Below are 22,492 nucleotides of genomic sequence, written 5' to 3' on the forward strand. Positions count from 1 at the left end.
TTCCATACCCCGGTGCCTGGAAACGGGAAAACAATAATAACTTGCATACAAAGGGTTTTCCCCGTAGTAGGCCGTGCCGCGACGGTCTCTTCTTGTTGGGCAAATATTTATAAATATGTTGTGGGTCAATGGCAGCTCAAGGAAGGCCAAGGCATTTTTGGTAGGCAAATGTAATTGAAATAATTAGCATAGTTAGCAGCAGTAGCTAGGGCTAGGTTGTGCCGAATAGGCCTATATACCTAGTACCTAGGCCTAGCCTATTATTAGGCCTAGTTAGGCCTAGCCTACTAGACAGGGGCGCGGTGGCTTGCCGTTGGGCTAGTGGCTAGCTATCCTAGCCTATAGAGGCCTGGTGGCCTAGCTAGACAGGCTATACTACGCATAGGCTCAATTATGGGACTACTACTACTATATAGTATAGACATAGGCCTAGCCTAGGCTAGGCCTACTTAATTTGAGTAATTTTACCATAATTTTTTATTCTGTCAATTATAGATTATGTTCTTTTCTGCATGATCAACATTCATCTTGATTGAGCATTCCATCTTTTTGCAATATGGAAAACAGCTATTAATATTATTGCGACTCTAAAACAATCTATGCATCAGTAAATGAGAATCCAGCACTACCTATGGATACAGAGGTTTTCATTACAGAGCCAGGTGGTGTAGTGTCATACACAAGAAGTTCAAGATCCTCTACCAACAGTAATAACAATTAATATATAAGACAAGGGCGTATCACTTGTTTTTGTATTGTGAATTGGATCCACAATACTGATTTAAATAATATTATTTATTTTATTTTGTTGGTATTTTACATGATAAAATCCCTAGGGTTAATGGTGGGATGTCATATCAACCAGAACATTTTACACTTCACCAGGAGGAGAAAATATGTGACTGGTCCCTGCTTTATTAACTGCATGTTAATCAATCGTAATGCTTTTTCATGAGAATCATGCTGCCTACCACAGCTGTCAATGGGAGATGCTTTTGTGTCTTGACACAAAGGCCGATATTGACATATATTACAAAATACTATCTTAACAGTTTAATAAATTTGGCTATACAATACCACTGTCATACGTTAGAATGTATACTGATTTAAAAATCCTTGACTATAAATATATTTATTAGGATAGTTAAACGTTTCAATTTTGTACTATGCTATTAGGTGAAGGAGATCAGGAACCTGGTGAACTTCTAGAAACCAAACCAAAAGGTATGAATATGAGACATTACAGATACGTCAATTTACAAACAGTCAAAAAATTTCCAATAAATAAATTCACAGGAAAAATTTAGACTTTTCTCTCCATGAAAATAAATGTATGCTTGCCCTTGCCCTAACTAATACCGAGAAAGACTTATTTTTTATTCATAATAAATACTATTCATAATGTAGTGGGTTAAACTTTTTTTTTCAAGCTTATCAGATTCCAGAAGGATGGCCAAAGCTTCATGAAGTTATATTTAAAAAACGGGCACTTTACTTCCAAAAGCCTGCCTCAAATAGCGTCAACAGAGTTGCAGAGAATCTTCAGAAACTGCAGGACCGTCTTGAAGAATGGAGTAAAGATGTTGAGTTGGAAATTCTATCTAGTTGTGGATCTAATCTTTCAGCTTCCAAACTGGCCAAACTCGTTACCTCAAGAAAATCATCAGAAGATAAAGGTGAATTGACAATAATAATAATAGTTTGTAAAAATCATGAACAACATGAGAGACAGTGAGCATTCCCATGTTATCTATATATAAATTTACGTAAGGGCAAAATTCGATAAATCTCGGTTTATTTCTAGAATTTTTACTCGATGGTATATAAAGTTGGTTCATACTTTCGGTACTCATTTTAACCATCTGATGTAACCCTGTTTACTAATTAAATTGAGTTAGGTAATTAGTTATTAACGATTAAAACGAATTTAGGTTCAACGATTTGCCCCAAATAGGGGTGTTTTCCAATCGTGGTATACACTGTCTAATGGATGTCCATCTTGAAAAATACCCGCCACAAAAATGCGAGGAGGCTTCGCATTTTCCTATTTCCTCCTACGATAATTGTTTTTAATAGCTGAAAACTGGTTGAACAGCTAGAGTACAGCATCATAATGTTGAAGACAGGCCGATTTTCTTAAAAAAATACTATTTTGATAGATTTAATATACGATTATACAAATGTATTGATTTGCGATGAATGGAACATCCCAATCTCACAGTCTGCCAGAGTTTGGTTTAACACAAGTAGGTAAATTTATGAGCCCTTGGTTTAACACATACGGTAGGTAAAATATATGGGCCCTTTGAGAATAAACTTGCAATAATTTGACAATACTGTAAATACATATTAACTATTTTTGGTCCTCAATGCCTGGATGTCCATCTTGAAAAATCGAAGCGAGCGTACCATCTAGTAATAACAATTCATTGTATTCATTCCATTGCAACTGGTACCAAGATTGAATTTATTATTGAATTTGTTTTCAATTAATATTGTTTTTCTTTTTAGCATCAAGAAGGATTCGATTTGCAAGTCATTCAAGTCATTATGATTCCTCTTTGTTACCATTTAGTATGAGTAAGCATAGCAGGCCAGAATTGGTGTCGACTTCGGATGATGGAATAAGTGAAGAATTGTCAATCCAAGGAATTGGAGCTGTCATACCAACTTCCATTTCAGGTATAATCATTTCTTTTTTCATAATACAGAAAATCTTTGTTACCAGTGTGTAACAAAGGTTTTACAATAAAATTTAATTTAATCAAATGTATTACTTGATTATTGTTTATTTATAGATATCATATTGTTTCGATATTATTAAATTAAAAATTATGCTCCATCTGTTGGATACAGTCCAGTTTTTCTTCGAATTTGTTGTTCACCTTTTAATTAACATCTATGGTTTAACAAATACAGAAACCAAAGCTGCTGAAAATATTGATGAAGAATCTGAAATACCAAACTTAGGAGCAGAACCAGTAATAGATGAAGTTGTAACATTGTTAGGACGACTCGAGTCTGACCGTGTTGATACTGAAAAGGCACTTTCAAAAGAAAAACAGAGGGTCGTCTGGCTTCAAGAAAGAATTGATAAGCTGGCCAATCAAAGGATGCAAGAACTGCCTAAAGCTGTTCAAAATGGTCTGTATTCATTGTATTATTAAAGAACTTAATGTTTGGAATTATTGTTTGTTACTGTATTTCCAATTAAAATCAGTGTATCTTGTAGGCCCCAACTACATCTTATTTAATAAGAATGTAATAATCCTACTTGTACCTTGCTCTGTTTTGAATGTTCCATTTACAATGTTAAAAAGCAAAACAAAATTGTGTTTTATTTTCCATTCTAGAACATGAAGCTTGCTCAATGGATATCAGTGAATTAAAATGGCATTGTTCATATCGTAATCGACAAAAATCCCGCAAACAAAGCCATGTTGAGGTGGCGCAGACATTAAATTCACGTCTCAAGGAGGACATAAGCTTTGTCACAAAGCATTGGTTTGTATTTATTAGCAATATCAACAATTACTATACAACTAAATATATTTATCACATTAGAATTGATTTCATAATAATCTTTTTAGTTTTTCCTTAGCTTCATTTAAATACACAATCCTAATGTTAAATCATGGTTCCTACTAGAGGCGGCAAACAAGAACGTAGATGCAACACAACTGAGTTGACCTATGGCAAGCAACAGTTCAAATAATCCTTCGCTTGTGATAGGTCAAATCACTTGCACTTACATCCTTATGCGTTGTGTCTTAAGCCTGGTTTCCATAAAATCGCTACATGACAGAGCGGTAGCGATTCTATGGAAACGCTAGAATTTATCGGGGATCTAGTACGCGAGCGCTAAATATTCTTTGGTACGCGTATACGATTCATTGCAGACACAATCGGCAAAGTTGAACATGGTTGAACTTTGCCGATTTGACTGCGATGAATCGGGGAGCCTTCCCGATTGCGTCGGCGACATCTGCGCGTGTAGCGATTTTAATGGAAACCAGGCTTCACTGGGAACTAAGCCTTAAAGTGCAGTCACTCTTATTCCTGACATAATTTAAATGCATATGATCTCAACCACGTTCTTTCATTTGGTGATTTAGTACTTTTTAGCTTATTGTAATGTTTAATATTTTATTTAATATGATTATTATTTTATTTAGTCCTCTTGTTGAAGAGAAGTTAGAACTTGAAAGAGGTGCAATGGCATTGATTGACAATGCACAAAAACAGGTATTTATTTTTTATTTATTTAGGATATTTAAATGGCATTGTATTGAGTGATAAATAATAAATAACTGATCCACTAAATGTTCTGAATTGTAATACTACATATTTTATTACACTTACTTATTTACTATTACAATAAAAATAAGTGCAATTTCTGGTATATATTTTTTTTTCTCATATCAGGTCTCATAGGGGTCAATGTTTTCAAATCTACCCCTACCACCAAATCATGCCTCAGCCCTATAAAACATTTTTTTATTTTACAGTATATTACAAATCCAGCATCACAACAAAATATGCTCTCAGTTACACATTGATTTAATTATTTAATTTAAAGAGTGATTGTAGTAATTATATTCCTTGACGTTCCATTTCTTAAAGAAGATAGTTTAATATACAGTAATTGATTTTTTTGTGTTAAATATTGCATTGCAGACTACACTAGAGCAACTGAAAACAGAAGCCAAGTTAAAGCGTACAAAAGATAAATCAAGAGAGGCTCATGGGAAGGCTAACATGGAGCGTGCTCATATGAGAAAGGAGCTAGACTCTGTCTGGGAAGTTCTGAAAGAGATTAAGTAATCATAATAAACTTATAAATGATTTACAAAAGAAACCAATATAATAATATACTGGCTTAATTGTACCCCTTCTGACTAAACCAAGTCTATTAGTTTTATTACCACTTGTTAGTATTATTGATACCAAAATTGTGTTGTTTTTTGTTGGGGCCATTTAGTATTCAAGATTCAATTTATTGTCATATAATATTACATACATGACATTTGTTTCCTGAGCTTAGAAACATAGTACAATACAATTTAAAACACAATATAAAAACTTAACAGCTTTACAAATTATCTTGAAAAATGTGAAAATGCACAAATATTCAGACATCAAATTAAGTTTAATTATTTGGAAAATTACCATTCATAAATGTATTATTATTATTATTATGCCACTTTTACCTAATTTGTATACATTTTTATTTTGTATTATGTTTTGTTGGGTCTTTCTGAGACAGGCCTTGGCCTCTAAGTCTGATCCAAATTAATGATATCTTTATTTGTTTATATTGTTTACATTGTTTAAGTTTCCATTAATTGAATAAATGTGAAATGAAATGAAAAATGTACATTATATAGATGAAAAGTATAGAAAAAAAGAGTCTCTAAATCGGTTGGTTTTAACTTTGCATTGCCAATTTCTCAGACCAGATCTATTAAAACTTACAATACTATCTAGTGTTGTAAGTTTTAAAAGATCTGGTAGAAATTGTCAATGTTAGTAATTTATCGTTAATTATACATACTAAATTTCAAAATTCATATTTTGTTTTGTGGGTTTGTTATTATAGAATGGAGTTAGATGAAGCTAAGGCCTTACATTTAAGCTATTCTCACAACTGTACTGACTTAAGAGATAAATTGAATGCAGACAAACAAGAGAAAATAATACTTGGTATGTTAGCTATATTATTAGATCAGAAATCTCTGATTTTGTTGGATGTAGTATTGTGATTATAGTAAAGAACCTTTCTTATTCTTGGTTGTTTATCCAGAATTTTGTCCTGTAGCTTTTTCTACAATCCATCTAATCTATAAATTATATGTCATAAAAAAAGCAGCTGCCATGTTTACAGAATCAGTAACTGATTGTCTTTGTAAGTAAAATTAATTTTCCAATGTGTAGCAATATGTGAAAATGGAGGCTGTCTACTCTTAGTAAAGCTTTTACTTATTTTCAAGAAAGGCCCGTTTTCACACAAACACGTCAAATTTAACGGATGTATAACAGCGTAATTTAGTGAATGAATAATGTAGTGTTTTTAATACAGCATGGTTTCCATATTAATAGTAATTTCATTGTATTTAAAATTAAACACATTTACATTTACAGAAACAAAGAGTCAAAATGCAAAAATATCTGAAAAAATGACAGCTAACAAGGTTAAGACAATACAAGAGAGTATAGTGAATGCTGAATATGAACACAGAAAACTGGCTGATGATAATTATGTTATCATTAATGCAATTGATGAAACAGTGAGTATATAGTTTCTTTTTGTTATTCTCCACAATTTAGTTTTGAATGAGAACAAATAAGGTTTTAATCAGTGCTATCACAATAGCTTACATGCAGTATAATATGGTGGTTATAATATGAATGATTAGATACAATTCCTTACAAGGCATAGTTCATACTAAAAATAATAACATTTTATTTTTACTATTTAAAGAAGAACCCAATCTGTCTTATTATGTAAATACAAGAGAAAGACCAAAATCAACATGGATGATGAAAGTTAAAAAGGAAATCAAAATTTATGTAGCCACAACTCAAAACCATATCCTTCCCATAACAGAGTAAAATGGCATACAATAGTTGAAAGCATCATTGCAAGATGAGAGGCATGACTGATAAAGATAAATACCACTGTAGCGCTCCATATATACAGTGGTGTCATGTAGGATAAACAATTATCCTCCTTCTGGCATGGAAATCACACCAATTGGTGATCTGTACCAGAAGAAGGATCGCCCAAAAAAAGATTTTTCACAATCACAACTGGTGATCCACTTTTGGGTGTGTCGAGTTGGAAATCTCAAGTGTGTTATTTAGTAGACCAACTTGATGATCGATAAAATCGACAGCCCTATGCCTACCGCCAATAACACATTAACATTAATTCATCATTTGTTCATTGTTCAGGTGCTCATACAGTATTTTGAAAGTTTAATCTTGAAACAATCATAAACTTTAATACGCACAATGCTTTTTTTTTTCTAGAAAAAGAAAACTGAAAAAGTCACAGAGGCAAATGTGAAGATGGAAAAAACCACATTAGAGGAGTTGCGGCACATGCAACATAGATCAAAAGAACTGCTAATGGAAAATGAAGATATTAGAGAAAAGTTAAGAGGAAGGTTAGTATAGTACAATGTATATGAAATCTAAATCTTTCAAGATTCTATGTGAGACATTTTTATCAGCCTTTATTGACATGTATATCAACGGATTTTTCACAATACACTGAATTTTCTATGTTTTTAAATGTTCAATTCAATGTTACATTGCATTTGTGCTGGTCACTTAACTCATCCTGGTGAGATGAGTCATTTAGTTCTTTTACTAATGTTTTCCCCCTCTCTTTATATCTAGTGAAAAACAGAAAGTTTCAAATGCCAAGAATTCTGAAAGGATACGACGTGAATTTGAAAAAGTAGATGTTCAATTAAATGTTGTAGATGAAGAGTTTGAAAAAATAAAAGTGATATATGAAGCAATGAAAAACAAACTGTCGGGTGAAGAAGACAAGGCTAGACTATCTGAAGATAGTTTTCAGGTACACTTCAAAAGATCTTGTTTTGAATCTGAAAAAAGTAAACTTTTCTGTTTTGATTTAAACTTCTTAAAACAAATATAATTTGCACACAATGAGTGAATCTAACTCAAAATACAAAGCCACTTCTATCTATCTATCTTACCAAAATTTGGACCAGAATCATTATAAATTGGGTTTTCCCGATTTGTGATAGTCACAAATACAACAGTTTGAAAGGTTTTAAGAAAAGCTGACCATGTCATCATTGAAGAAGAAAAAATAATGCCCAAAATAGCACATGATACATAATCAACCAATCAAATGGCATAGATACAATGTAGTTTTTTGGGATTTTTTTCCTAACCGTTTTACTGTTTAAAGTAATATTATAAATATTTTATAATTAGGGAACATGTGATAGTTTAAGGAAACAGGTTAAAGAGGAAACTCATTCTAGAACAGTTCTGCAAGCCAGGATTGCATCTGACACAACAGATTTACAGAAGCAACGTGTAGAAGCAAGAAAGAAGAAGGCAAAGGTGTCAAAGAAAGCCACTGAACTGCAAAATGCTGTTGCAGTATTGTTAGCAGAAGTAAAGAAACTCCGCCAAGAACATTTTGAAAAGTCACAGGTATATCAAATCTCAATGACATTTATCTTTGACTTTACTTCTACATTTTCTGCTATAAAGCTGTCTACAATATCAAACCTTATGTTACAAAAAAGTGACGTCAATTCACTATCATATTTGGACATATTACTACCATATTTTGACACATCACACCTTTTGCCTACTGTTGATAGTGCAGAGAGAGCTTAAGAGTCTTTGGAAGTTTTTGTAGATGAATATAAGATTTATTTTTCTTTTAGGCAAATGGTAAATTACGAGCCTTGATTGACAATTCAAAAACAGAAACTGTAGACACAAATAATGATCTAAAAGGCATGATTGAAAAACTTCAACCAGAAAAGAAAAGATTAGCAGTAAGTATTATTGTGAAGATGGGTTGGGTGAATTATTTTTTTGTCAAGGGTCAATAATTATTCACATTTTGAGCAATAAGATTGAGTTACTGCTTACTTATTCATTGGCTATCAAATTTAAAAAAAAAAAAGTGCAAGGAACATGCATAATATAACATATGCAATTCTTGTACATGCAATACTATAATGCAAAATATGTTCATGTAAATGACATGCAAGTCAATTGTAGAACTAAAAAACGTATTGTCTGTGATATACGTCATAATAGCATATTACTCTAGATGGGCATTATCTCATAGATATAAAACTATGACTATGGCAGTTCATCTCATATATCTATATAATAGATCAATTACACATGGTGCCTATAAGTAAATCTGTATTTTCTACCACAGACAGAGAATCTGAACAAAGTGAAACGTATAGATCATATGAAGTATCGTACCGACCTCATTCATAACAAGCTAGAAGAAATGGAGCAGTCAGCCAAGTATATGAACAGAGTGATCAACACAACAGAAGATGCTATAGAAGATTTAGCGTAGGTTTTTTTTTTGTATAAGAGCGTGTGTGTTGGACATTGCATTTCTGATCGTGAGCTCGAAAGTTTGATTTCAATGCTCATTGAATTCACTTTACTTGCTTTTTTTTACTTTGCTAAACTCTACCAACATGTACAAATGGGTACCTGGTAAGCACAAACTGCGCGGCTTTCTATAGCTACCAGATATGGAAGTATGTTTCAAAAAATTGAATAGGGTAATAATGTGAAGTGCTTAGAAGCGTTTTTGAAACATTTTATATCTTGTTTATAGGAGTAACATATGGATGTATGTAGGATACTGTTACTACTCGCATTTAAATGCTTTTATTTCAGTGAAGAGATGAATGAGGTATCAGTTCAATTAGAAACAGGTCAAAAAATGCAGGAAGAGTTGAAGTCATCTCTTGAAGAAGTATCGCAACAGATCAATGTGCGTAAAAACCGTCATGATGATCATATGACAGAACGACGCAAAGTTTGGTATGATCTTGAAGTAAGCTGGTTTTTTGTATTGATTAATAATAGATTAAAATATTTTAGAAGAATATTATATAGCTATAAAAACCATTTACCCTATGACTGGAGAGGGACCCCAACATCCATCATTGCATACATATATAAACTAGAAAACATTTTAGTATCCATATAAATATGCAATTGCTGATACAGGGATAAAACTATTAAATTAATAATAACTGTAAATAGAATAGGCATAAGTATCAAACATCGCAGATTAATAAATTTCGCTCCTAGTGGCTTCATTTACCCAGTGTCCATAATTAAGCCTGATTTTGGGACATTTTTGAGCCTAAATAAAAAAAAAGTTATTGTTTGCATGTTATATTACATTTTTTTAAGGTTGAGCTTTGTCAAAAGTTAACAGAGAATAAGAAGCTTGCATCACAGTACCGTGGTAAACAACAGCGAATGTATAGCATTAAAAACAGACTGATGAATCATTTTGAAGATCGTATTAAGATGGAATCAAGCTTGAAAGACCACAAACAGGTAATTTAGTATTATTAGTGAAAATATATTCACAAGGTGTATCCACGCAGCCTACAATGTATGATACTGAAGCCTACAGGAATATTGTGTAGTTTTTCTAGACGCTTTTCTCTCAATACTTCGCTTCACTATAATATGTATATCTTCACAATATAAATTTAAACTTTTTTTTATCATTTGTAGTTAAATGGTTTACAAAATCGTTTGCACAACACATTGGCGCAGTACTATAAAATCCGTGGACTGTACAACGAAAATGAACTGTCTCGCTTTGAGGAGATCTCAGATGCTAATTCTAGTAGAATACTGGATCTCCAAGAAGACATGGACACATGTATCGCTACTGTCAGCAAATTCCTTTTAGATCAGGTTGATGGAACAGCAGCTAAAATGGTCACAGCTACTGCAAGGGCTGCTCTGAAAGATGACAAGCCTTCTATTCAAGCACAGTAATTGTCGGAATTATCTTAATTATTAAATAAAATTAATTTTGTAGGTTGTCAGCTTTGATAAAAGTATTTGTTGTTGGTTTTTTTTTTTATTTACGTATTTAAAATTGGCATTTCAACCACATATAACTTTTGAACAGGACATTAAATACTTTTTTCAGACATAAACTGTGTTATATAATAACTATTGTGCGATAAAGTGTAATACTTATTATTTCATACAGCACACTGGAGTAATTTTGTGGATTTGTCTGTGTGGATAATGATGTTTACACAGGCCCTAGATTTGAAGGGTGCTACTGGATGTAACAATTACATTTTGTCATTTTACATCCAGTATATGATTTGTCTTTCAATTTACATTGATGATGATGCTATGTTCTTCCAGATAGTAAATAAGTTTACTTATTTCTTTACTTATTGTTTGTTTTTTTTGTTGTATATCTTTATTTGCCTGAATAAATGAAATTCTCATATTTACAAAATAAAATTTGTCTTTTTTTCATTCTGTAACTTTAATTAATCTTTTTTTAATATAGCAATAACAATGAAATAAATAACATTTCTATATACAATTGTTGTAATTTTAGTTTGATTGTATTTTGTTAAAGATAGTTAAATTACCAATCATATTTATTTTATCAAATTGTAATAGCCCTGTTTCTATGTTTTGGAAAGGCCCATTCAGTTTCCTTCGGAATAAAGTACTATTGAATTGAATAAATTTCAATATTATTTCCAAAATTACGTCTATTTTTCATATCATAATTACTTAAAAAAGAAGTTTACAGTAATAATATTAAATGATTTAATATGACAATAAATGATTTAATCCTATTAACAAACATATCTACAGTACTACACACTGACATTTAAACAAATTATATACAATTTATTTTTAAATGGAATTATAATAATGGACTGCCTGTTTTGCTATTTCTTTGCATGTGAACTCGTCTCATAGGATGGGCTTTGTCTACATTTGGTCTAGCAAGTGCCTCTTTTAACTTTGCCTGGTAACTTGCTTCTGCCTCTATTCCTTTAAGGTAATGTCTGTATTCCTCATCTTTCTTAACTTCTTTTTGCCGATTTATGTATTCTGCTTGTTGCAATAGGTCATTCTGATATTTCAAATTTTGTTGTCTGATATTCAACTGGTGTTCCTCTTCCAGGTGTTTGTGCTCTGTCATTGCAGCCTGCATCAATTCACGCTCCTTCTGTGCCACCTTTTGAGCTTCAGAATTTGCAATTACTAAATAAATACAATAGAAGTCGTTATCAAATTAATCTATACAAACTTATAATTAGCAAATAATATTACCGTATGTGACATGGTATCAAGGGCAAGCATTTTTTAAATGGGGGGAATCGCTAAACATATAAAGTCTGTCAAAAATAAATATCAAAAAGTAGTTTGGATCTGGATTAGACTCCAAGTAGAATCTCATGTTAAGCTTAATTCCACCCCATTATTTAGGCTACATTTAGACAATTATCTTGGAGTATAATCCCATCCTTTAACGTTCATCAAATTTCATACCCAGATCATATACGGTAAATAATCTAATATTTTTTTTAAAGTAATTATACTGTCCTGAAAGTTATTAATAAAAACAGTTACAAGATTCAACTTACAACGTTCTTGTACTTGTTTGTGTCTGACACTAAGGACGTTATCCATTAATTGTTTTCGTGCTGCTCGTTCCTTTGCCCATTGGTCTAGTCTTTTTTGCCATTGTTTACGAACTTCTTGATCAATCATTTGATCGATTGCTTTATCTCTTCTAGCTTCTTCTTTCATTTGTTGTTTTAGATAATCTCTATAGACTCTATCTTCTTCTCTTAGCACTTGCTAAAAAAAACAAAGATACAAAAATGTTAACTACAGAAAATTGCATTAATTTGAGTCCAATTCAGCATGTACTGCATGAGGTACTATAACATAGTGGGATTTATCCCTTACTCTCTTAAACCCCTAGTTAACAGGTTGCAGGTTCTATTAATTAGTTAGTTCAGGTTCATTTTTAATACTACCATATATAACATCAGTAAAGAAAAACATAGAATGAATTGTAACAGTAAAGTATACAAAAGACAATTCCTCCAAAAATTGTACTATATATTTTTGTGAGAACAAAAATTGGAAATGTCACTCTCACTATGACTTAGTGTTGCCAAAATCAGAAGGAGGTACAGTAGGGCTATAATACTAATTGAGTAAAGAAGACTTCACAGGCTGTGAGAAGATCATCACCAGCAAAATATGCTAGCAATTTATTTAATGAAAGCTTTCGATGAATAAGACACAATTGTACTCACTTTCTTCTGGGCAACCTCAAGTGCTTCATTGTGTGTTTCCTGCAAAAGGTTCTCTAAGATGTTCATTTCATGCGCTAATTCCTCCTGCAATTCTCTTGCTTTAATCTTCATTTTTAGCTTAATTGACGTATCCAAATCTTGTCTTGTTTCTGCCTGGCTCCTGTGTTTTTCTCGGACAGCCAAGTCTTCTTCAAGTTTGCGAAGTTCTCTTTCTTCGGACTATGGAGAAATAAACCTTACTGATTATATAAAATCATCAGTGTAATCGACCTTTTAGTCTATATACGATTATTTAAATTTTCTCAAAAATTTCATTATTCAATGTTGTCACCATCACAATTATGTTTCATGAGTATTACATTACTTTCATTTTAAGACTGAAAAATTTCAGTCATATACCTATTCAAATAATACAAAATACAAAATACAAAAAAAGTTATGTGCACATATTTTAACATGCAAAAAGTTGTGTTTGCTCAGACCATATAATCAAAGATACTGCAAATGATGAATGAATGATTTAATAATATACAAATATGTTTATGAATGTATGGTACAAATAATAGCATGAGGTGAATGATAAAAGGTTATATCAGATTTTTTTTTTTCGTGCAAGTACTATTAAACAATCGTTTAATAGTGCGTACAATTGCACGCCATGTGATCCACAATCATCCAATCAAATGACAGGAATTTATATAGGTGTTATATAATATATTACACACATGTCAATCCACAAGTTAAACCCTGTCTCTGTATATAACTTACCAAAAGTCTTCCTTCTTCTTCCTTCAATTGTTTTTCCTGCTTTCTCTGTTCCTCGAGAGAAGCTCTTTGCTTCTGTAGTGTTTCCACCATCTCTTTATTCCTTTCATGTTGTTTTTGTGACTCATCTGCCTCTCTTAATGCCTTTGCCTGTCGATCCTGTTCCCAGAGGTCTGCATACATTTTATCTTCATCTCTTTTTTGCATTTGCATTTCACTCTTCATGCGAAGCTGTTCAAATCGTTCTGTACACACCTCATCCATATGACGTCTTGAGAGTGTCGCTCTAAGTTCCTCACATTCCTCTCTTTAAAAACATAACATTGAAAGATCATTGACACAGTGCTTCTTGTTTAAAAAATATATCATAAGTATGCTGCAAAAAACTATCCAGTCGACTGGTTTCAATTAGTTGTTTGGAAATTTGAGAGGTTCAATTCAACAACTAAGATGACACTCCAGTGGAATTAAAACTCATCCTTACTAGCTTTTCCACAAACAATAAATCTACTGAATCGTACAACCCTGGCCTGGTGGTATGTGTCTTTATTGGAGTTTTATTTTGATGATTTGCTAATACTAATCTAGAAAGAATTTAATTAAATAACCATAATTTATATACTGTACCTCCATCTTTGATCAAGTTTCTCAGCAACTATTTCAAGCCTTTCATTTTCTCGTTTTTCTTTCAAAAACTTTGCTCGTGTTCTCATCTTTGCTTGTCGTTCCAACAGTGTTTCTTGGCTGGCTTCCATTTCAATAATGTATCCACGTTCCTCAGTAGCAAGTAGGTTTCTCAATCTAAATTATCCAGAAAAGTTTTTGAAAAGAAAAAGGAAATGGAAGTCCAAAAAATTGTAGGTATAACTTAATCAAACCTTGGACAATAAATAAATAATCAATTGAAGAATAACGAAAAAAATCTTTATCATAATACCTTTCTCTCCTGTCTTCTAATGCAAATTCTTCCTTCTGTAACAAACAGTTAACTCGACCAGTCACTGTGTTGTTCTGAATGCGTTTGTCTGTGATTCTCTCCCAATCATTTTTCAGATCACACAGCTTGTTATATTTTGTGATTGATTCTGCCTCTTCCCTTAAATCATCTTTACGTCTTCGTTCTAAAATAAGATGATCTGTAGGCTGCTTGCTGGGATATTTTGCTCTCTAATTTAAATAATAAATGTATTTGTTACATTATTACAGAGATACAGTAGGACCTACCTAGCCTAGGCCTATGTACTATTAGTAATAAAACTGGAAGTAGCCTAGGAGGCCTAGCCTACGCATAGGCTAGTATATATTCGTGAATGTCTTAAAAATGCTTCACACCAACCAAACATTATGGTACTTGTTATTGTTAAGGCCTAGTTAGTCTAGTAGTACTAGGCCTAGGCCTAGCTAGGCTAGTATCAATACTAGGCCCTATTACTATTAGTATAAATGTTATGCGCGATTTGAACGATTTGCGCAATTTGAAATTGCGCAAAAAAAATCCTTGCGCAATTTGAATTGAAACATGTGTTTCAAATTGCGCAAGCAACGTATTAAATTGCGCAAGTAATCTGCAAATTGCGCAAGGTTTTTTCGACAGATTGTGAAATCATGCACACCCATATTTTTATAGTAATTTCTAAGAATGATTCAAAATTAAAGATAAATATCGCATTTCCTTATTTTAGTAGTGCAAATATTGTTATAAGTTAGCATACCGTCGAAGAACCGACGAAGGAAAACGAAGCGGTGGTGTTCCACCAGGCGGGCGCGGCGCGGGCGGCCGGCTATACTACTCTAGCCTAGCTAGGGTCTGGTGGACTACTGATACTGACTAGGTTACATGGCCTAGCTTAAACTAATATTAAAAACTTAATTTTTACATTTATTTTGATTTATTTCAAGTTACAGTGATAATATTATTTAATTGTAATAATAAATGTTATGTATTTATTATACACATGTTATCTTCGCATTTATTATGTTTTATTTTGAGTTATTTAGTTTCCAATAAATTATTATACGCCGTGGTTAGGATTCCGGCACCGGAACTCAACTGCCCACCGTTAGGGAATCCGACACGCTATTGCGCATGTCCAGAGCTCTGGGAAGTGAATTAATTATAGCTTGCACTAATAATAGTGCCACACCACGGAGAGTCGGAGTGTTATAGGGATTTACTGTAGCCTAGATAGTCGTTGCGCGAGCGAGAGAGCGATGGATGAAACTTGGCCTATGCCATACATGAATTAATAATTAAAATATGACTACGCGTTAAAATAATTATAATGATATTAATAAGTATCAGTATCTATCTAAGAATCGTAATGCTGTTTTTAGCGTTGTGACCCTGACTTCCCGAACAGTTTTTTCACATCCACGCGGTGGCTGCCTTCAACAAATCAACTTGTGATTGCATGTTGTATATGTAGGCCCTACAGTATAATGCGTTATGAAAAATCAAAAAACTAGTCATGTAATTATATAATTCATAATGATATGAATTTAATATATGAATGAAGCAACCACTTTTTAATTACAAAATAAATACTATAGGCCCACAACTGGTCACGTAGTCTAACTGGGATGCTAGTCAAGTCGCCCCATCGCAAAGTCGCCCCATACAAAGTCGCCCAATACAAAGTCGCCCCATCGCAAAGTCGCCCCAAAACAGTCGCCCCATCGCAAAGTCGCCCCATAACAAAGTCGCCCCGGCACAGTCGCCCCATCGCAAAGTCGCTCCATCACAAAGTCGCCCCAACACAGATATGATTAAAACAGCGTACTAACTTTGTATTGGGCGACTTTGTATGGGGCGACTTTGCGATGGGGCGACTTGACTGGATCCCGTCTAACTGGTAGCCCTAGCTTAGATTAGTGGATCCCATATTAGAAGGCCTCTAGGCTAGTTCGCCGTGTGGCGCAGCTATGAAATAATCCATCGCTGTTGATAAGTATAGAGTCGCCGATTACCTCGCTCTGGGCATGCGCAATAGCGTGTCGGAATCCCTAACGCTGGGCAGTTGAGTTCCGGTGCCGGAATCCTAACCACGGCGATTATTATAATACCGATTGTCTGGTAGAATTTTGTTGCGCTATTTGAAAATTTACAGTTCGTTTTCAAATTGCGCAAAGGTGTCATATTGCGCAAGAACTATCTTGCGCAATTTACAAATTGTGCAGCGCAATTTAAAATTGCGCAAAGATTTTCTTGCGCAATTTGAAATTGCGCAAAAAAATCCTTGCGCAATTTTAAATTGCGCAAGAATTCTTTGCGCAATTTCAAATTGCGCAAGGATTTTTTTGCGCAATTTCAAATTGCGCAAATCGTTCAAATCGCGCATAACATAAATAATAAGTAAATACATTTTAATATCTCAATAAAACTGGAGCCTAGCTAGAGCCATACAACATCATGTCCTGGGCCTAATACCTAGGCCTGGCCTAGCCTAGTCCTACAGTATATATCCTACATGTTTTATTAACATGCATGCCTAGTAGGGCATAGTAGGCCTAACTAGGCTAGGCCTAGCTAGAGTACTAGCTAGAAGGCTACTTACGATGGCAACCGAGTGAGGCGTTGGGCCCGTAAATTCACGTGTTTTTCTGGGTTTTTGGGTGGCTAACATGGTAGTTGTTCTCTTCAAAATTGAACTGTATTAACAAAAAACAATTCAAATTCTGAATATGTATCCAAATAAAATGTTTAACAACAAGAAACCAATTTCATTCTAGGCCTACGTGCAAGAAAAACCATTTGCTGTCCCACAGTGATACAGCACACAACAACACACATCGTTTTGTGTCATCGCTTGTTGACAGTACATCACGTTGCCGTGGTTATATGGACTACTATGGAACGCCGTTCATGCAATAATTTATGGACCCATAATTTATTGAGTTATTTCACGCGAAATACCAGGGAGTTATAAATAGCCGGTGGTTATTTTAATGTAATTCATTGAAATAAAAGCTAGTTCTCATGGAATGAAATATTAGTAAAACTCAAAAGCCTGTTTAGGCCTAAGTATTACTATATTTCATTTATTCCACATTTATTTAGTCATCAATTACAGTACATCATAATTACAGTACAACTGAGAACAGGGATCCTGCATAAAAAAGCTGTAGCTTCGTTTTTTTGTAGGACCCTTTTACGTTACATTAGGTGGGAAACCCACCAATCTCATAATCAACTTTGTTCCACACAGCATAAAAATTAATTTAAACTTACAGTTAGTGTAGTAGTAGAGGCACAGCAAAATCGGTCAATGAGTTCAAATCGGGCATTGCTAAATATTGGTCTGACCACCACATCAAGTTTCGCCCGTACGTTAATGAAGAGTTTGCAGTTATGACGATGGAGGGACAAATGAGCTAGTTCTCAATGTCCGAAGTTCAAGGTAAATTCAAGGTAAATTCTGAATAAGAATTTCCGAAACTAGACATACTGCAAACACTCGTTTTATTGACATCTTGTAAACTAGGACTGAGCATGCTCAAACCCTAAAGCACGTCTTGGGGGAAGAAGCTGGAGGGAGAAGAAGAGAGAGAGTAGAGTATTATTGTTCTGAAATAAACAAGAAATATTTCTTACAAAAAAGTTGCTCGCTTGTTGACGTAACTGTTTTAAAGATATATTTTCCCCCTGAAAAATATTTTTTATTTCAAATTTTTTTTTTAATGTGTCATTTTATTGTCACATAATATAGTTATTAATTGCCTGAAGAAAAAAAATGTAATTTAAAGCAAAAAATACATACTGTCCCTGTCAGACAATGGTTTTTGGGTTATAATTAAACGTTTCTTTTCTGTTTTTATATGTGAATAAATATTTACAGAAGTGAATTATAACTTGTTTGTATTTGAAGTAAAATACAACAAGATATACTTTGATATGTCATAATTGTGCAATTGAAATTGAAAAATAAAAAATACTGAATCTCTAAAAGATGTGCTTATTAAATAATTTATAATATTACTTTATTATACTAAACAGACTCAATTTTTGTCACTTTAGTTTATTTTATTGCTAAGGTCAAGTATGGGGGTCACTTCATCAAGCCTCAAGCCTTCATTCATAATTCATATCTTTGTTTCTTTGCAAGTACAGATCGTTTCTCGTTCGAAATGCCATTGAAGATGTTGCCATTTGCTCCCCAGTGTTTTCTTTAACTACAGGTTTTTCCACTATATTGCTTCTTCTGTCTTAAAATATTTTTTTAATGATGGCAAAGTAATAGTAGGCCCCTAATAGATTTAATGCTCCATCTGCATTCAAAGTTTCGATTCCATTTCCTGAAATTTTTTTTAAATACTGCTTGTTGTAGAAATTTAAATACTGTAATTAAGTACCAATTATCAATTTATTCACCATTTCAAATTATTTCAAATTCATAAAGATTTATAACAAATGCTGGTGTGGATGACATAAGATCAAAGCTTGTTTACCGGTCACCGGTAGTGATGGCAAGTTAGAAAATTACCCAAACCCTTTGAATACCGTTGATATGCAGTATCTTTAACTGATGGTTCTTCATCCTTGTTGGCACAATATAATGTCCTTTATGCTCGATGAATCTTGGAAACAGCATTATAATATAAGCCAAAAAAGTTGTTGACTTGGTCACCAAACAGGTAAAATTCTAGCAATGAAATAGCAACTTTGATTGCAGATGAAGATGCTCACTTGTTATACCAAAAACTGCAATATGACATTATTTATTTCATGTGTCATTTCAATTTTGGATGTTTCCATACACGTTTGATCCAATAGACTGGAGTAATAATGTTTCACAACATTAGGCGCTATATAAATCCACGATATTATTGTATGAAAACTATTAATTTGATATCTAATTATTATACTATATGTGTATAGGCCTACATATTACCACTAATTGCAAAGCATATATAGCTTAATATTTAATGGGCTAGGCCGGCTATGTGCAGGTGTTCACGGGTCCCCAGGGCACAGAGAACTACATGCACAACAGGCCTAGGATATGCGCAAAAGCAAGGGCAAGTCAGAAAATTATGCGAGGCATCGTTTTACCATCATCAAAAAATGCGAGGCATCATTTTATCATTTCCCAAAATTTAGGATCGATTATTATTCTTTGAAAACAGAACAGTATCAGCAGTAACATATTACAGCATTTTTATTGACAAATTAACAAATATATTGAGATTAAACGTGTTTTTCACCAATAAATGCATGAGAAATTGACTCATTCCACTTTGTTTTAGTCCTCTATTATCATTTTGGCCGTGAAGCTTAATAATTCTATTTCCTTATTCTGAATTGAAGGCATATAATACTGTAGATGAAAAAACCTCAAAAACGAAACCTCTACTTCCTCTGGTATCCAGTATCATTTACACTATTGATAATTTTATAAATTACAGTAGGCCTACGTTTTTTTTTGTAAACATTTTGTACTGTACTTTTATAAGTGTTACCCTAAATTTCACAACAATCATTAATATAATATGGTAATATCAATGCATAAATAAAATAAATTATACACTACTTTTTAGCAGTTTTCTCAATTTATATATTATTATTATTATACTGATGTCTTTATCAATTGTTGTTTGTATACATGTAACATGTTTGTTTTTTTACCAATTTTACAATCTATTTCTATTCCGAGAAATGTTTTGATATAAATACGTTGTTGTTGTATTGAATTAATTCTGTGATGTCTTTTTGACCAACTCTTTCATTATCATTATGAACAAACAATTTGAACATTGTAGTCAACTTATACACGATATGACTTGAATGATAAAATAATAAAAACAGTCGTTACATAAAAATAAACAACATAGCATGATGAGTGTATACACGAATCTATTTCGATACGCTAGGCCTATTTTAAAAATATAAATAATTAATTATTAGGCCTATAATATAGCATAATAGCACGTTAAGAAATGTCTCGCACCTTTTTGAAATTGTAAACTATATGCCTCGCACCTTTTTGAAATTGTAAACTATATGCCCCGCATGCCTCACACTTATATTTGGTGTGCCTCGCTGCCTCGCACAATCAAATTGGAACAATACAATGAAAACCCCAGTGGTCTAATGGTTAGGAGATCTGCATATCAAGCAGAAGGTTCCGGGTTTGAATCTCGGAGAGGGCTTTTTCTCATTCTCACAGGTTTCGTTATTTTTATTTTTTCTAATTAATTAAATTTCATTATATCGGGCGGATTAGAATTTATTCTGTGATGTTGATATACTGTATATATATATTTTTTCTCTTTTGTGGCGCAAACACTACTTTTATTCACATTCCTATTATCTCATGTCATTAAATCATATTATTTAACACATTTTGTTAATTCCAAATGTCATCAGTAACATTTTTACATTTATGAATTCCGTATTACCTCCTTTTTTCATTAATTTTCTTATATTTTTCTAAACACTTGACAATGATCATCATTATCATCTATCTCGTTTTAAAATATTTTACAAACAAAGAACAATCCCTTTGTGAGTTTTTTATTTTCATTTCTTTGTTTGCCTCGCACTTTGTTACTACCCTGTTTGTGTGTGTGTTTAAAATAGGCGCCATCTTTGATTTCAACATGGCGGCTGTTTACAACTTTAATAACAATATATTTGGAATCCTCAGTATCACAAACATAGGTACTGTATAGACATCATTTCTAACCTACTATGTTACTTATATGTCAAGTTATAAGCCAAAATACGTTTTAAATGGCGACCATCTTGAATTCCAACATGGAGGCTGAAATAGAATATTTACAACTTTAATAACAATATATTTGGAATCCTCAGTATCACAAACATAGGTATAGACACCATTTTTAACTTACTACGTCACTTAAAAGTCAAGTTATAAGCCAAAATAAGTCTGAAATGGCGGCCATTTTGTTTTTCACATTTTAAGGGTGAAGATCTAAAAATTGAGCTGGGTAAACAGCAAATTTGAATTCAGCACCCCAAAATTACCCTAAAACACATGTTTATTCGCTTTTAACACGAAATGCCTACAGCATCTTATTAGAGTGGAAATATGACTATCTTGACTAGTCTAATATATCTTTATTATTCAAATGTAAACAGTACGATAAATTTGAACAAAGTACATCGTCGAGATTGTACTTAATGCTTTTAAACGGAGCGAGGTTTTACACCTTTTTACCCACATTGTGTCCGAAGTCATTCTGAATCATGCAACATTCTACCATGGCTTCTTGCTGTGGAGTCTGGTGTAACTGGTGTCAGTGCAGGGTTGGGCTTAAGAATCTATCATAGGTCATTACGACGAGCTTTGAAGTTAAATTTGACGATGTGTACGTCACTGGCTATTTTACCTTTTTTACCAATCAACAATGACTCGTTAAGTTGTTGACATCTTGAGGTCGTTGCCTGGAAGTATGATTGAGAAAAATCCCGCCTTTGTCAACTTACAATTCGTGCTTGCTTACCTTACTAAATGGACCAATGATACAAAACGGAAAATAAATCCGGCTGTCCGGTTGTATTCTTGTCGTCGACCACCTCTTCCAGAAATCGTCGACCTACGTATACTGCTACATGTTGCTACACGGTTAAAATTCTTGGCATCCTTAATTTTTGATGAGAATTCAAAATGGAACAGTAACACCGATTCTCTATTAGACTGGGGGTGTGTGGTGTAGGCCTACTGCTAAAAGGTAAAGGAATACAATGCGAAATTTTATACAATTTGAAATGTCACCAACACCATGATCAACGTTCAATAAGAGAAATCGAAAAGTGTAGTTTAGCTATAAAGTATTTTTTGAAGATATTAATCAGTACAGTACTTTTCATAGTAAGTAAGCGTCGTAATGTATCT

The 22,492-nt window shown here is 33.1% G+C and overlaps 2 protein-coding genes across 2 annotated transcripts; one reads left to right on the forward strand and one right to left on the reverse strand.

Annotated features, from left to right (window-relative positions):
* Window positions 1-44: 44 nt before the first annotated feature.
* On the forward strand, window positions 45-11,043 carry LOC140051465 (coiled-coil domain-containing protein 178-like). Its single transcript, XM_072096686.1, has 19 exons — window positions 45-160; window positions 496-707; window positions 1,177-1,224; window positions 1,431-1,676; window positions 2,512-2,682; window positions 2,920-3,144; window positions 3,354-3,504; window positions 4,176-4,245; window positions 4,678-4,820; window positions 5,600-5,703; window positions 6,142-6,287; window positions 7,033-7,169; window positions 7,405-7,588; window positions 7,975-8,199; window positions 8,439-8,552; window positions 8,948-9,093; window positions 9,430-9,589; window positions 9,955-10,104; window positions 10,288-11,043. The coding sequence occupies exons 2-19, from the start codon at window positions 632-634 to the stop codon at window positions 10,555-10,557; spliced, it is 2,766 nt and encodes a 921-aa protein (XP_071952787.1). The 5' UTR covers window positions 45-160; window positions 496-631; the 3' UTR covers window positions 10,558-11,043.
* A 294-nt stretch (window positions 11,044-11,337) lies between these two features.
* LOC140051466 (cilia- and flagella-associated protein 53-like) lies at window positions 11,338-17,427 on the reverse strand. Its single transcript, XM_072096687.1, has 7 exons — window positions 17,192-17,427; window positions 14,575-14,804; window positions 14,265-14,438; window positions 13,641-13,944; window positions 12,873-13,091; window positions 12,189-12,405; window positions 11,338-11,805 (listed from the first exon to the last, which is right to left on the reverse strand). Exons 1-7 carry the CDS (start codon window positions 17,258-17,260, stop codon window positions 11,462-11,464), a joined length of 1,557 nt encoding a protein of 518 aa, XP_071952788.1. The 5' UTR covers window positions 17,261-17,427; the 3' UTR covers window positions 11,338-11,461.
* Window positions 17,428-22,492: the final 5,065 nt, after the last annotated feature.

Source organism: Antedon mediterranea, chromosome 6, assembly GCF_964355755.1.
Source record: "Antedon mediterranea chromosome 6, ecAntMedi1.1, whole genome shotgun sequence".
Taxonomy (NCBI): domain Eukaryota; kingdom Metazoa; phylum Echinodermata; class Crinoidea; order Comatulida; family Antedonidae; genus Antedon; species Antedon mediterranea.

What these genes read in the sequence shown, in the direction of transcription:
- LOC140051465 (XM_072096686.1), top strand. Translation starts at nt 632, where the DNA reads ATGGATACAGAGGTTTTCATTACAGAGCCAGGTGGTGTAGTGTCATAC. An exon ending in CATACCAACTTCCATTTCAG is followed by an intron (nt 2,683 to 2,919) that starts GTATAATCATTT and finishes TAACAAATACAG; the next exon opens with AAACCAAAGCTGCTGAAAAT. An exon ending in GATGCTATAGAAGATTTAGC is followed by an intron (nt 9,094 to 9,429) that starts GTAGGTTTTTTT and finishes CTTTTATTTCAG; the next exon opens with TGAAGAGATGAATGAGGTAT.
- LOC140051466 (XM_072096687.1), bottom strand. Translation starts at nt 17,260, where the DNA reads ATGTTAGCCACCCAAAAACCCAGAAAAACACGTGAATTTACGGGCCCA. An exon ending in AAACTTGATCAAAGATGGAG is followed by an intron (nt 13,945 to 14,264) that starts GTACAGTATATA and finishes ATGTTTTTAAAG; the next exon opens with AGAGGAATGTGAGGAACTTA. An exon ending in CAAACAAGTACAAGAACGTT is followed by an intron (nt 11,806 to 12,188) that starts GTAAGTTGAATC and finishes GTATTTATTTAG; the next exon opens with TAATTGCAAATTCTGAAGCT.